Source organism: Peromyscus leucopus, chromosome 10 (genome assembly GCF_004664715.2).
Source record: "Peromyscus leucopus breed LL Stock chromosome 10, UCI_PerLeu_2.1, whole genome shotgun sequence".
NCBI lineage: Eukaryota > Metazoa > Chordata > Mammalia > Rodentia > Cricetidae > Peromyscus > Peromyscus leucopus.
Window position 1 is genome coordinate 79736848 of NC_051071.1, and position 14747 is coordinate 79751594.

Below are 14747 nucleotides of genomic sequence, written 5' to 3' on the forward strand. Positions count from 1 at the left end.
ACAATGAAGCTATTAAGGGAAATGAGAAATTCTGGAGAGTGAGAGCATTTTAAAGGGAGAAAAACATTAAAATGACTTAGTTTTCCTTTGTTGCTGTTGACAGAGAAAGGATGTTGAATTGGAATTTACTTTGGTGTTTGTTTACTAAGAAGTCCTAGGTGGCCTGGAAACTTGCTATGTGGAGCAGGCTAGAATTCACAGAAATCTATCTGCTTCTGCTTCCTCAGTACACATGCCACCAGACCTGAAAGTGTGCGTGCGTGCGTGCGTGCGTGTGTGCGTGTGTGTGTGTGTGTGTGTGTGTGTGTGTGTGTGTGTGTGTGTGTTTTCAGGTGTGCTCCAGTACCACAGCTGGTCTAGTATCCCGCTTCTGGTTCTTCATCCACACAAGAAGCTGGAGCCGGAGCCACCAGGCCGTGGTGGCGCACGCCTTTAATCCCAGCACTCGGGAGGCAGAGCCAGGCGGATCTCTGTGAGTTCGAGGCCAGCCTGGGCTACAGAGTGAGTTCCAGGAGAGGCGCAAAGCTACACAGAGATACCCTGTCTTGAAAACAAACAAACAAACAAACAAATGAGGCTGGAGCAAGTCTGAAAGGCTTTGCTTTCTTGTAACTTACTTAGTTTGTGACCTTTTAATGATACTTCCTGGACACTGATTTGTGATATATCAATTAACATTTCCTTGGATGTCTTTCTTGGAAGATTCCCCAGGATCCAACAGGATGAGCAACCGTTCCCTACCCACACTGGAGGAGCTGGCCAGGCAGGCGCTGCTGAGAAATGAGGCCTTGGCCATCTCTGCTCTGGAGGACCTGCCCTGGATGCTCTTCCCAGCACTGTTCAAGGAGGCCGTCCATGGCAGATTAAATAGACTTGTGAAGGCAATGGTGGCAGCCTGGCCTTTCCCCTGCCTCCCTGTGGGGGCGTTGATGAACACCTTCAACCTGGAGATGGTCCAGGAGATGCTGGATGGACTGGATGTCCTACTTACACAGAATATTCACCCCAGGTAAGCAAGACCCATGTAGGGTCCAATGGAGGACACTGGGGTACAGGGAAGAGATATCTGGGGTGCAGAGAATGGGGTCAGAGGTAGATGAGAGGCCTTTGGTAGCATCAGCTTGGAAGACTGCAGAAGCCTTGACCTCTGCTGAGCTCTGATGGAAAAGGACAGTTGGGTGTAGGGGAGGAATAGGGAAGATGTGGGCCGAGTGGAAGGAGCCTGTCCCTGTCTCTCCCACAGGCACGAGTTAGTACCAGGTCAAGAGTAACTGAATGGAGGGAAGTGAGACAGAGGGCTACTGATGCAGCTCAGAAAGAGCCGTTGCCTGGCACCATGAGGACTTGGTTGGGCACTCAGTGCTGGGGAGAAAAACAAACAAAACACTGTCAAAATCCACACGGGACAGAGGAAGAGCTGACCTTAGAGGTGTGTGGAAAGGAGACGAATGTCTGTCAGGTCTTCTCTTGTCTGTGACACGTCACCTGTTTTACTCACAGGAGGGGGAAACTTCGAGAAATCGATTTTCGGAGAGTGCACCACAGATTCTGGACTGTATGGGCTGGAGCAGAGGATCGGGACTGCTCAGCAGAGACTGTGAGTGAGAAGCAGGAGGTGAAGCCCCCTCTCAGATATGAGCTGACCCAGCCTCTGCAGGTGATAACTGACCTTTACTTCCGGTTCCAACTGGATGAAGCAGAAACAAACTTCTTAGAGTGGGCCCAGCAGAGAGGAGACTCCCTACAGTTCTGCTGTGTGAACATGAAGATTGAGTCCTTGTCCCTAGATAATGTCGGCACGATTCTGACAGTTTTCCAGCCTGATCACATCCAGGTGTTGGAACTCCGCATAGATTGGAGCTGGCCCACTCTGGCACAGTTTTCTCCCTACCTCGCTCACATGAGAAATCTTCACACGCTTTCTCTAGTGCAAATTCCCACGGACAGATTGGGGCTTGACGATCTACCAGGCTCAGAGGAAAAGGAGCCTGTCAGGCATTTTCTTTCTCAGTTCTCCACACTCAGCAGTCTCCAGCATCTCTCTTTGAATGGCCTCTCTCTTGCCAGTAGGCACATGAAACTCCTGCTCAGGTAAGGATGGAGAGCGAGCTGTCTCTGCTACCAGAGCAAAACTTTGCCATATTTGGAAAAGAGTAGCGGGTCTGGTATCTTCTGGTCCTAGCACAGTGAACAGTGAGTCATTAGCATATCTAAGCTTGGCCTGTTTCTATGTTAACTGAATCAAGGTCTCCCAGGCCCTCATGACACAGGGGCCTGATTTGGGGTAGGAAATGTGTGTGTGTGTGGTATGTCACGAACGCAGATGTGTGGGTCAGATTGAGTGAGAATGGTGTGCTTTCTCTCTTAGAAGCCTGGCTAAGCTAATGGCAAGTGAACAGAGAAAGCAGGGTACGGAAAGAGTGCAGGAACAGATGCCTGCAGAGTTCCCCAGATGGTCTGAGCTCAGATTGTGTGAACAGCCACCATGATGCCCTGATTTCCCATGTAGGAAGTGCTTTGAACTAGTAGGGGCTGAGTGGATGGGAAAGGCTGACAGTGAGGTGGAAGGTCAGTGTCAGGGTTGGGGACTGTGAATCCCCACAGGGGAGGTGACAGGAGCAGAGGGCAGTGAGAACTAACTGCCTAAATGCTCTCAGGGCTCTCATGGGTTGGTCCTGACTGCATGTGCCCTAGGGTGCAGCAGGCTGCCCTGGAATTCTGTCCTCAGTGAGGAAAAGCTGCCACAGAGCTGTGCCCTGAGCCACCCACAGAGCTAGTGGCAGCTGTGGGTGTGACTGGAGTGAGCAGAACCCCACAGACAGCACCGTAGATACTGACTTCCATCATTTGATCCATGTGACCCCGGGGACACACGTCCTCTTGTGCTGTTGGGTAAACCCACCTCACATGCTCTCCAGCATCATTTGTCAGAACTAACCCCTGGTCTCTGCCTAGGAACCTGAAGACGCCCTTGGAATCCTTCTCTGTCACTCACTGCCGGCTTTTCCAGTCACACTTGAAACACCTGTCCCGGTGTGAGCGGCTCCATCAACTAAAACACCTGGACATGTGTGGCGTTCCTCTGTCCCGTTTGCGGATGAAGCCTCTCAGAGTTCTCCTAGAGAAAGTGGCGAACACCCTTGAGACTCTGGGATTTCAGGGGTGTGGGATAAAGGACTCCCAACTCAGTGTTCTCCTACCTGCCCTCAGCCAATGCTCGCAGCTCACTAAGGTCAATTTTTATTTTAATGACTTCTCTGTGAATGTCTTGAGTGACCTTCTCCGCCACACAGCCAACTTTACCAAGATGGCCACGGAGCAGTACCCTATCCCTCTGGAGTGCTTTGATGAGTTTGGTTACCTCTCCAGAGAGTTAGTTGTCCAACTTTGCCTTGGGCTCGTGGATACACTCAGGGCCATAAGGGAGCCCAAGGACATCTCCTTCGCCACAGTTCTCTGCCACGGTTGTTTGAAGGGCCATGTGTCTGACCTGGAGGCCAGAGTTTGTCCCTGCTTGCAGTAAAGAGGGGATTGTTACTTTTGGTCCTTGCCTTCTCAGGGTGGCTACACAGAGGGCTTTGTGCAGAGCTGTTAAAGAGAGTGAACAATGCAGACACCTTCTGTGAAGGAGGGTGGGGGATTTGGAGAGGTTTTTAATCCAGGAACCTCAGTGTAGGAGGCACTGTGTGCATATCAATGATGGCAGGAGGAAAGGGCAATGCAGACAAATGTTTATTTTATTTAAAAAAATTTTTTTTTCGAGACAGGGTTTCTCTGTAGCTTTGGAGCTTGTCCTGGAACTTCTGTAGACCTCCTGAGTGCTGGCATTAAAGGCATGCGCCACCATTGCCCAGCCAGACTTATTTTTTAAAAAGATTTCTTTATTATAAATAAGTATATTTATAATAAATCAATCTGTTCTATAAATTGAAACCATATCTCTAAAATATAAGCAGCATCACTGCATGTGGCCTGCAGGCCAGAAGAAGGGCATCAGATCCCACTCTAGATGGTTGTGAGCCACCATGTGGGTGCAGGGAATTGAACTCAGGGCCTCTGGAAGAGCAGCCAATGCTCTGAACCGCTGAGCCGTCTCTCCAGCCACAGAGCAAATGTTTTAAGTATGCCCTCTGCTGCTCTTTCCTCTGTCACTCCAAAACAAATATTTGAATGTAACTTGCTAGCCTTGAACCCTCATGAAACTTACTTTTCATTGGTTTTAGTTATCTTTATGTGGTGAGGAGGTAAATGCCTACTACTGCCAGTGCCAGAGGCATAGGATCCCTAAATCAGTTTCCTGACATGGATGCTAGAGGTCAAACTTGGCTTCTCTGGAAGAGGAGGAAGCGCTCTGCAGTCCTGAGCCATCTCTCCTGATCCTGGCCTTGAACTCTTAATCCTCCTGGTCTGTCTCCACCTCCTAATGGCTGAGATTACCCATATAGACCACCCTATCCAGCCTGCGTGCTGCGTGGCTCCTAAAAGCTAGGTGACCACTGGTAAATAAGTCTCCAGTACTTGGTCAAAAGTCCCTCTGCTGCCCAGCGGTAATGGTGCACACCTTTAATCCCAGCACATAGGAGGCAGAGCCAGGCGGATCTCTGAGTTGGAGGCCAGCCTGGTCTACAGAGCAAGATTCAGGACAGGCACCAAAACTACACAGAGAAACCCTTTTCCAAAAAACAAAAGAAAGTCCCTCTACTGTCCTGAAGACCTTACTACACCAGATAACTACATTATCACTATTCAATTATGATGTCTATCTTTATTTTAATTTTATAATTTTCTGAGCCCCTAATTATTCTCCTATTTGTGGGTGTAATCTCACAGCCACAAGATAATTTAGTATCGCTCGTTTATTTCATTTGTGTTTATTAAAATATAGATCAATTTCTTCAATATTGGTCACTGTTGTTAGCTGACTTCCATAAAGCAATTAATTGTAAGGTTTTGTATCAAGTACACCCTGGAAACAAAAAAACATGAAGTGATTGCCATGGCAGTATCATTTGAGACATAATCTTAGAATTGACCCTTGCTAGAAAACAAGGTTTGATATAATTCACTTCACATCACACTCTTGCTGAACATCACAAGAAGTGGCACATTGACCACAAGGCTTTATCATGTCCAAATAGTTTTACATTTTACCTATAGTCAGTCTACACAGAGCAACACATCTTAGAGAGGAGAATGCACACTAGACCTCCTGCATGTTTGCCTTGTGTTCTTCATGTCAGACTCTCCCCGGGACTCCGTCTTCCTATGCAGAACACTTCGTGATGGTGGAGTGAGGTACAGTGGGGCCACAGAGGTGGAGGTCTGCAGAGAGGGGATCGAAGCCTCCTGCTGCTGGTTCATCTCTAGATACATTTCAGGATGGGGCCCCGAACCCAGAACATGGAGATTCTGGGTCACCAGCGGACCTGGGGCCTTGAACCCAGAACATGGAGATTCTGGGTCATCAGCTGACCTGGGGCCCTGACCCCAGAACATGGAGATTCTGGGTCACCAGCTTACCTGGGGCCCTGAACCCAGAACATCGAGATTATGGGTCACCAGCTTACATGGAGCCCTGAACCAAGAAAGAACATGGAGATTCTGAGTCACCAGTTTACCTGGGACCCTGAACCCAGAACATCGAGATTCTGGGTCACCAGTTTACATGGGGCCCCGAACCCAGCACATGGAGATCCTGGGGCCCTCAACCCAGAACATGGAGATTCTGGGTCACCAGCTTACAGGGCATACTCTGATTTCCTTACAACACATACTATAAAACACACACTGAGAGCCTGGTTCAGAGATCAAGAAACTGAAAATCGAAGGTATCATTACATATAAGGCAAATGCTCTACCTTGGAATCAAGCCCCAGAACGCTAGAAAATTTGAGGGTATTTTGGTTGTTAGTGATGCTGCTTATATTTTTAAAGATATGGTTTCAATTTATAGAACAGATTGGTTTGAAACTCACTTTGAAGTTGATTCTGTTCTGAAACTCTCAGCCATCCTCCTGCCTCAGGTGGGGATGTAGCTCAGTTGGTTGAGTGCTTGCCTATCATCAAGAAGCCCCTGGGTGATCCCATGCCCAGGCACCACATGACACCAGCTGTGGTTGCTCATGCCTCTAATCCAAGCACAAAAGTGGAGGAGGAAGAACGATCCAAGTTCAAGGTTTTCCTCGCTGTGTAGTTAGAGCTCAGCCTGGACTAAGTGAGATCCCCTCTCTGAACAACTAAGAGCTAAAGACACTGCAGGAACTCAAATAGACCTTCCTAAAGCAAGAACAGAGCTGACCCAGGAGCAAAGACTGAGCGAGAGGACAGCCACCCAGTTCCAAAGTGGCTGTTGGTCTGCGGAGCTGGGTCCAGGCTAGGGGAGCAGAGAGGAGAGCCTGCATCGGAAAATGTGGATTCAAGTGGTCCCAGGTCCTCAGGGGGCCGTGCTGTACTGCAGCCCTGGGGCCGAGCTGGGAGCTCATTGGAGATCTGGTGACATGAGCACCAATGGTCTGGTGACATAGATCAGTGGGTAGTGCCAGGTGTCTGTTTCCAGGATCCAGGAGAGGAATGGCAGACTTCAGTGATCCTGTGTGTCCAGTAACATCCTGTAGCCTCACAAGGGCTGCCTTTCTGATACTATGTTTTATGCTCACCTCTCCATTTTCTTCTGGTTTAATTAGTCAGTCCCCTAAGTGGTAAGTGTTTGTGTGAAGTCACTGTCTAGGCTGGAGAGATGGCGCAGCCCGACAGAGTACTTGCTGCTCTTGCAGAGGATGAGAATTTGGTTTCCAGAACCCATGCCTGGCAGCTCACAACCACCTGTAATTTCTAGCTCTAGTGGATCCTAAGCCCTCCACTGCCCACTGCCATCCCACAAACACACAGCATATGCTCACATACACATGCACACACATACACAGAAATAAAATAGAGCTGGAGAGATGGCTCAGAGGTTAAGAGCACCGACTGCTCTTCCAGAGGTCCTGAGTTCAATTCCCAGCAACCACATGGTGGCTCACAACCATCTGTAATGAGATCTGGTGCCCTCTTCTGGCCTGCAGGAACACATGCAGGCAGAATACTGTATACATAATAAATTAATAAATCTTAAAAAAAAAAAAAGAACTTTATGAGTTCAAGGCCAGCCTGGGCTACAGAGCGAGATCCAGGAAAGGCACAAAGTTACACAGAGAAACCTTGTCTCATAAAACCAAACAAGCCATAAGTGTGATTAGTTTTTCGTGGAAAAAAAATTACACACAATATGGGAAGTCTTTTGGAATTTGAACACACATGGAATAAACTACTGTACTAATGGAGGTTCTTGGGAATCAGAAATAATTTTTTAATAAAATATAATTACATAACTTCTCTTCACACCAATCCCTCCCTTTCGTTCCCTTCTCCATCAGTTTCAAATTTGTAGTCTCTTATTTTTAATTGTTAATGTTTTATATGTATTCAAATAAATATGTAAATCCACTCTTGAGTTCATTTAATGTATGTATGCATGTATACTTTTAGTGCTTTGTATTGGATAATCATTTAGAGTCCTCACCTCTAGGACAGACAGATTGTCCCTCTCAGCAGTTCTTAAAATGTATTTGATTGATTGATGTTACAACCTGACTCTGTTCCCCCTCTTTCCTCTCCTCCCAGTCCCTCCCCCATCGCCCCTCTGCCCCCGCCCCACAGCACTCACTCCATCCACTCCTCCATTTCTATTCAGAGGAGGACAGGCCTCCCATAGATATCAACCACATGGCATATCAAGATGGAGTCTGGATGAGACAACCTAGTGTGAGGATAGGGAGTAAAAGCTACCAAAGAGTCAGACACAGCCCCTGTTCCCATTGTTGTGAGTGCTTGCCTATCATCAAGAAGACCAAGCCACACAACTGTCACACATATGCAGAGGGATTAGGTCAGTCCATGCAGGCTCCCTGCTTGTCGGTTCAATCTCTGTGAGGCCCTATGAGTCCAGGTTAGTTGATTCTGTGGGTTTTCTTGTGATGTCTGTGGTGTCTTCAGCAATAGGGAATTAACTTCACCTTCCCTGGGGAAACAAGGACAATAGCAATAGTCTGTACTGTTCTAGAGGTTTCTTGACTCTTCCTTAGGAGGTTGAGAAGAGGTTTCTCATGGTTGGTACTGCGGTTTGCTTAGGTATCTTTGGCTCTTGGGTGGCACGTCATCATCCCCAGTGGTATAAATTCATCTCATCTATATCCATATGTATATATCCATATACTTGGATGTGTTACATATAATTTCACATAGTTATAAAATAATATGATCTCTTATATATTTATTCAAGCATTCTTAGCGTTGATCATAGGTGTGCCCATGTCCCAAGATGCCGGAGCAAGACTACCATCGAGCCGATACCCGATGCAAAACACACAGGGGTTTATTGATAACAAGCAAGCCCAGGCTCGGTCGATGTCCAACACTCCGACACAGAGGGTGGAGGAGGATGGCTCTGAGCTCTCAGGGTGAGGGGGTTTTAAAGGGAAAAACCACAAGCAGGGTGGTACAAGCCTCTGCATCATGTAATTGGATGAGGGTGTGTGACCTTTGAATTTACTGGTTTGGAGTTACATGCTGCAGGCCACAAGTATGTATCATAAGAACTTAGCTGGTTATGGCAAAGTCACTACCTGGTGATGGGATGAAGGATTTCCTCCAGAGGAAGACAAATTCCAAGGAGCTTCTGGTGTTATTTGGCTTGTTATATATCAGCTGTATTCTGTTATGAAAATCATGTGTGCCTTCATAGTTTTCCCAATTGACTTTCCCCTAAGAATTGCTAACAGTGTGGACTGATCACTCTCTGGACATACACGTTCCAGGTATTTGGAGAACAGCCTCAGGAACGGTTTTCTCTGGAATCAGATATCTCCCTTAGCCACTTTCAAGGACTAGCAGTAATAACAGTCCACATGAAGGTCTCCTGATTTAAGGCAAATTCCACAAGGAAACACCGCCTAGGTCAGGTGGATGTTAAGTAATAGCTTTACACAGTTTAGCTTGGGCCCTCCTTTCTTACAGCCTTATTAACTTTATAGACCGCTAATTCCTTACCTAACCACTTCTAGGAATATTTAGATAACTTTCTGTGCTGACAGCTATGCTCAGCCAGAACCCCAGTTCAAGCCTCCCTGTAATTATCATCATTGGCAGCATCCTGCCAGGTCCATCCCCAGATGGAGGAAAGTACTTTACCAGAGATACCTCTGTACTCTAAGAACAGACTTAAGCATCCAGGCTACCTGTTTGAGAAGGCCTGGTGGATGTGCCAATTAAGCTTTACTTCCTCCTTTCCCAACCCTTACCTCCAGTTCCAGATCTCCCTTTAACTATCACCAGAGGCATCTAGCTGTACACAGGTTGCCTAGCAACTGAGCACACTTTCCCCCATCCTGCAGAAAAAAAGGCAGATAGTTTGGACAGATAGGAGCCATAGGAAAAAAGAAGACAGTTTTATTTTCTCCCATTGACCTAGCAACTTATAGATTCTTAACATTTTCTACCAATCACATTAAAGACTATAGTGGAGCACATAAGATCCCTCTTCTTAGATATTACCCAAATTTAGCCTTTAGTTAATTCATTTCCTCATTGGTCACTTCCCTTTGGGGTTGCAATGATAATTAATGGTTATTGACTTCCTATGTGATTCTTATCACCCCTCCATTTGACCCTGGAAGCCTGGCTTTGCACTGCTAAGGGAATACTTCTTGTAAGTGTATATATATCGGGACTCCCGGGGCACGTGGGGGACGCAGAAGAGAAAAGAGAATGGAAGAACTAGATGGGTAAGAACTTGAGAGGAACAAACTGACATGGGGAAGAACTAGATTGAAGGGCTAGAAGAGAGTACTAGAGGAATGAGATGGAAGATGAGGAAGAGCCAGATGGGGAAGTACTAGCTGGGTAAGAACGAGATAAAAAGGACCTAGTTGAGGCAGAATTAAGACAAGAAAATTAAGATAGAACTTAGAGGGAACAATAGATAGGGAAATCAGGCAAGAAAGGAGCAAGACATGAGAAGAGAACTGAAGCTGTGTATAAAGGATGTTATGCCAGAGGAATTAAAGCAAGTGGACTATAGAGCTCGGTGTGCTGAGATTCTATTTCCTGAAAATAGTCCTCACCATTAGTAGTTCTCTCTCCTGAGCCGCTGGGATATATAATATTAAGGCTGGTCCCACTAATATTATACAAGACCTGGCGCCCTTGGGTACCCAGTCTCAGGAAGAGTAATCTTCCAAGCACACTAAAAAAGCAGTGGTGTGCTTGGCGGAGGCTGTCCAGAGACGAGGCAGCCTTTCCTGGGAGTCGTAAAGGTGACCCCTGAAGTGCCGTTACCAATGGACCTCCGGATCTCACCAAAGGTGCTACAGACCGGGAGGAACCCCAGGCCTCTTTGTGGTGAGTAGTTGAATATCTCCCTTCCCTATTAAGAATCCTTCTTGCACCATGAGTCAGAATGAGTCAAAAGAGAATCAGCTTTTGATAGAAGTTACAGGACACAGGTTTAAGATGAAAGGCATTTCAGTCAGCTCTAGTCTGTTTACAGGCTTAGATAAGGAAGCAACAGACTATCTGAATTCCATAAGGCCTCTAAAATTGTAAGGAAAGATTTAGGAGACCCCTAAAAGCTGCCAACCTTATGAGATTGATTTACCTTCAGACTATGATAAGAGGCAGAGATTCTAGCCCCTCCCTTTTAGGGAGAAATCTGCCGTTACTTCATTCAGGGTCTTACAAGGAGTTAACACAATAAATATTATCACACTACAAGACCTCCTGAGAGTGTAAACTAGAGCTAATGAAGTTCACTAAGTTCTGCGTAGCAGCAGTGTCCTGCTACAAGCAGGGTTTATTTATTTATTTATTTATTTATTTATTTATTTATTTATTTATTTATTTTGTGTGTGTGTGTGTGTGTGTGTGTGTGTGTGTGTGTGTGTGTGTGTGTGTGTGCGCTAAAGGGATCTAAGGGCTAACTTGAGCCTAAACTTCTAAATTGCTAACTAGGAGCTCACTCCAGCAGCCATCATTTAAATAACAATGCAAGCGCCACAGCCTGAGCCGGTTTCGAAACTAATGACAACTCCCAGCTCTCCTAAAAAAGTGTCCTTTTCTCTCTCTTTCCTCTTTTTGGGTTGACTCTTAAGTTCTTGGTAATTTACAAAAATATTGGCCAAGTACAAGAACTTCAATTAACCCATTTCAAAAAAAACAGGTCCTGGTTAGGGGTCACCCTACGACAACCTGTATGGATTCATCAGACCCCCCGAAGACGTTTGGGGGTTGGAATCCTAAACATCTGCCTTCTTCCCCTCTCTGAACCTGGCCATCTACTATCTGCATCTCAGCTCACTTCGGCCCGTGTCTCGACCCCTCCCCTTTCTCCCTTTGCCATTCCGGGTGACTGTCTGGCTTGGTACGGTCTGGACAAACCAGCTGCAGCTTAAAAAAAAAATCCTCCTCTGTTTTAGTTTTTTTACTGTGCTTATCTCATTTCATGATACACCTTAAACGGAGTTATTACATTGTTTCTCTCCTCATGTACTATATTTTTAAATAAGAGTTCCTGTTTCTATATTAAAATAACTTCAGTACAAACTTAATATTTTTAAGGCTAAACCTGACGGGTATAAAGCCTAAGTTCTAAGCTTATAAGGACAACTAACTTATAAATTGTTAAGAATAAGTTTACTTTAATCAAAGATAATTAAAAACTAAAACTTATTGATTGATTGGCTGACCTAAACTGTAAACTGTGAAGGATAAGTTGTACTTAAGCTATAGCAATTAGAGATAATTATTAGGATGCAAATTAAAGCTTGATCATCATAAATGATCAGATTCTCTAATGTATACAAAATCATATTTATATGCTTGCTAAGTATGCTAAATTTCATATAACCAGTTCATTACTTAGCCCCCTAACATTTAAAAAGTCTAAGCTTTGGACAAAACTGCTATACCCCTTATTGCCAGGGTTTTGTCCAAACTATGCTTTGAGATCATTTAGATTATATCCCCATTTACCAGGTTTAAAGAATCTAATTTCAAGTAAAAAATAGTTCACCTAAAAACAGATTTCAAAGTAATCTTTGTTCCTTTGTTTAAAGGAATTCACCACATTGACTGCTCTCAGTAATCAATCACCTGTATCTCCTGATGAATTAAATACGAAAATGTTTTTAGATGTAAAGTTTTTATAAGGATATGAAGAATTAGATATAAATAATGTTTAAGAATGTTAAGAAATATATTATTGGGCTGGAGAGATGGCTCAGTGGTTAAGAGCACTGACTGCTCTTCCAGAGGTCCTGGGTTCAATTCCCAGCAACCACATGGTGGCTCACAATCATCTGTAATGAGATCTGGTGCCCTCTTCTGACCTGCAGGGACACATGCAGGCAGAACACTGTATACATAATAAATAAATAAATCTTAAAAAAAAAAAAAAGAAATTTATTATATATGTACTGCAAGTCATTGGGATAGAGAAATATAAGATATGAACATCTAGATATGTTATAAATGATACATGGATCTCTGTAAATAACCTAGAGATACTGAGGATGTATGCCTAAGTTAGATCTATGGATAAAGTTTTTATTGAGGTCTGAGATAGATATATAGGCTGTAAGAATGAACTTATGTATGCCTTAATACAAGAGTCTATGGACCTCCCCAGAAGGGACACTGGGACTAATTATAGGCCATAGCTCCTCTGCTGTACAAGGTATAAAAACTTTCCCAGGAAAGGTTGAGCCTGACTTTACTGAAGAGATTAAGATCATGGTACAACCCCTTACAAAAACAGTTCAGATTCATACAGGGCAACACCTATGGGAGTTGCCAGTTTGGATTCTAGGGATAAGGCTTTCTGGTTTCAGAAATTAAGTATTCCAGACCAACTAAACACTTAAAATACAGGGAAAGAAAATAATTGGTTTGCTAGACATAAGCATGGATGTTTCTTATATTTCAGGAAAAGATTGGCCAAGTATAAACTTATGGCATATTCTAAATATTGGGCATATAAAGCCCCCCACCAGCCCTTGAGTCACCCCAATATTTGTTGTTTAATGAAAATCAGGCTTATAGACTGTTACAAGTACTTAAGAAATTAAATAAGCCGGGCGGTGGTGGCGCACACCTTTAATCCCAGAACTCCCAAGGCAGAGCCAGGAGGATCTCTGTGAGTTCAAGGCCAGCCTGGTCTACAAAGCGAATTCTAGGAAAGGCGCAAAGCTACACAGAGAAACCCTGTCTCGGAGAAAAAAAAAAGAAATTAAATAAAATTTGTTAAAGCCAAGGGGAATCTCACAGCCTGGCTTCCCATCTCCCACGGCCATCCCCAGAAACCAAAAAATAATCATCATAGATTTACAAGATTGCTTCTTTACCATACTTCCTCAACCTAAAGATTGTCAGCATTTCGCTTTTAACTTGGCTACTCACCCTGCCATGATGGAGGCCAAAGCCGACATACAGAGCAGGAAATGAGAGTTCTGTTTATCCAGGACTCATTTTTTGAACAGAGTTCCTCATTATATATACAGATTAACTATCAGAACTAACTGTCAATTATAGCTTCCTCACAGTCCCCCAACCTAATAATATATATATGTATGTATATATGTATATACATATATCTTGCAATACATTGATATAACTATAATATCATCTGTGTAATAAAACTATGAAACTTAGGAGACTATACATTGGCAGATAGCTCTACAGGATATACTGGTACCTTTTCTTATGTCTGTCCAACAATTACAAATTCTCTCCCTCTGGAAGCTCACCCATGAGGTTTACATCCTTATGATTTATAGTTATAAGAAGTAATACACCATTTATTTCACTGCTTTTCAAGTTTAAGAATGCCTAGAGCTCATATATAGAGAACGGCCTTACATACACTTCAAGAGCTCTTAAGAATCGGTGGTTGATTTTTCATATCTCCCACTACAGGCATTCCTTATTACCCCCAGACTGAAACACGAAGCTACACCTAAGCCTCTATGATCTTCTCACTGGTATTTAAAAAGGTCTTGATGTTTTCATACTGTCAGGAAGAGGATACATGTCTTCACAGGACACTGACCCGCCTTTATGAATCCCGAATCACCTGGTCACACCATATACTATGCCGCTGTAGGACAAAGGCTCTCTCTAAAGCTGCCAGTCTGAATACAGGCTGTTATTTACCTCTAGATTCTTAAATATTGAGCGTTGAATATGAATAATTTGATACAATTCCAGATCCTTTTGATGAACTGTTCATCAATGATATAAAACTTACAGAAATATGATTAGAAATAATAATTCTCTTCTAAGTGTATTTTATTAATTTTTTTTTTTTTTCCGAGACAGGGTTTCTCTGTGTAGCTTTGCACCTTTCCTGGAACTCACTTGGTAGCCCAGGCTGGCCTCAAACTCACCGAGATCCGCCTGCCTCTGCCTCCCGAGTGCTGGGATTAAAGGCTTGCGCCACCACTGCCCGGCTTTTTTTTTTTTTTTTTTTTTTTTTTTTTTTAAGATTTATTTATTTATTATGTATACATTGTTCTGCCTGCATGTGTATCTGCAGGCCAGAAGAGGGCACCAGATCTCATTACAGATGGTCATGAGCCACCATGTGGTTGCTGGGAATTGAACTCAGGACCTCTGGAAGAGCAGTCAGTGCTCTTAACCTCTGAGCCATCTCTCCA

General features: G+C 44.3%; 1 protein-coding gene across 1 annotated transcript; it reads left to right on the forward strand.

The window, feature by feature from the left end:
* The first annotated feature begins 722 nt into the window (after window positions 1-722).
* Window positions 723-3523, forward strand: LOC114701778 (PRAME family member 12-like). Its single transcript, XM_028881957.1, has 3 exons — window positions 723-1009; window positions 1501-2091; window positions 2956-3523. Exons 1-3 carry the CDS (start codon window positions 723-725, stop codon window positions 3521-3523), a joined length of 1446 nt encoding a protein of 481 aa, XP_028737790.1.
* The last annotated feature ends 11224 nt before the right edge of the window (window positions 3524-14747 follow it).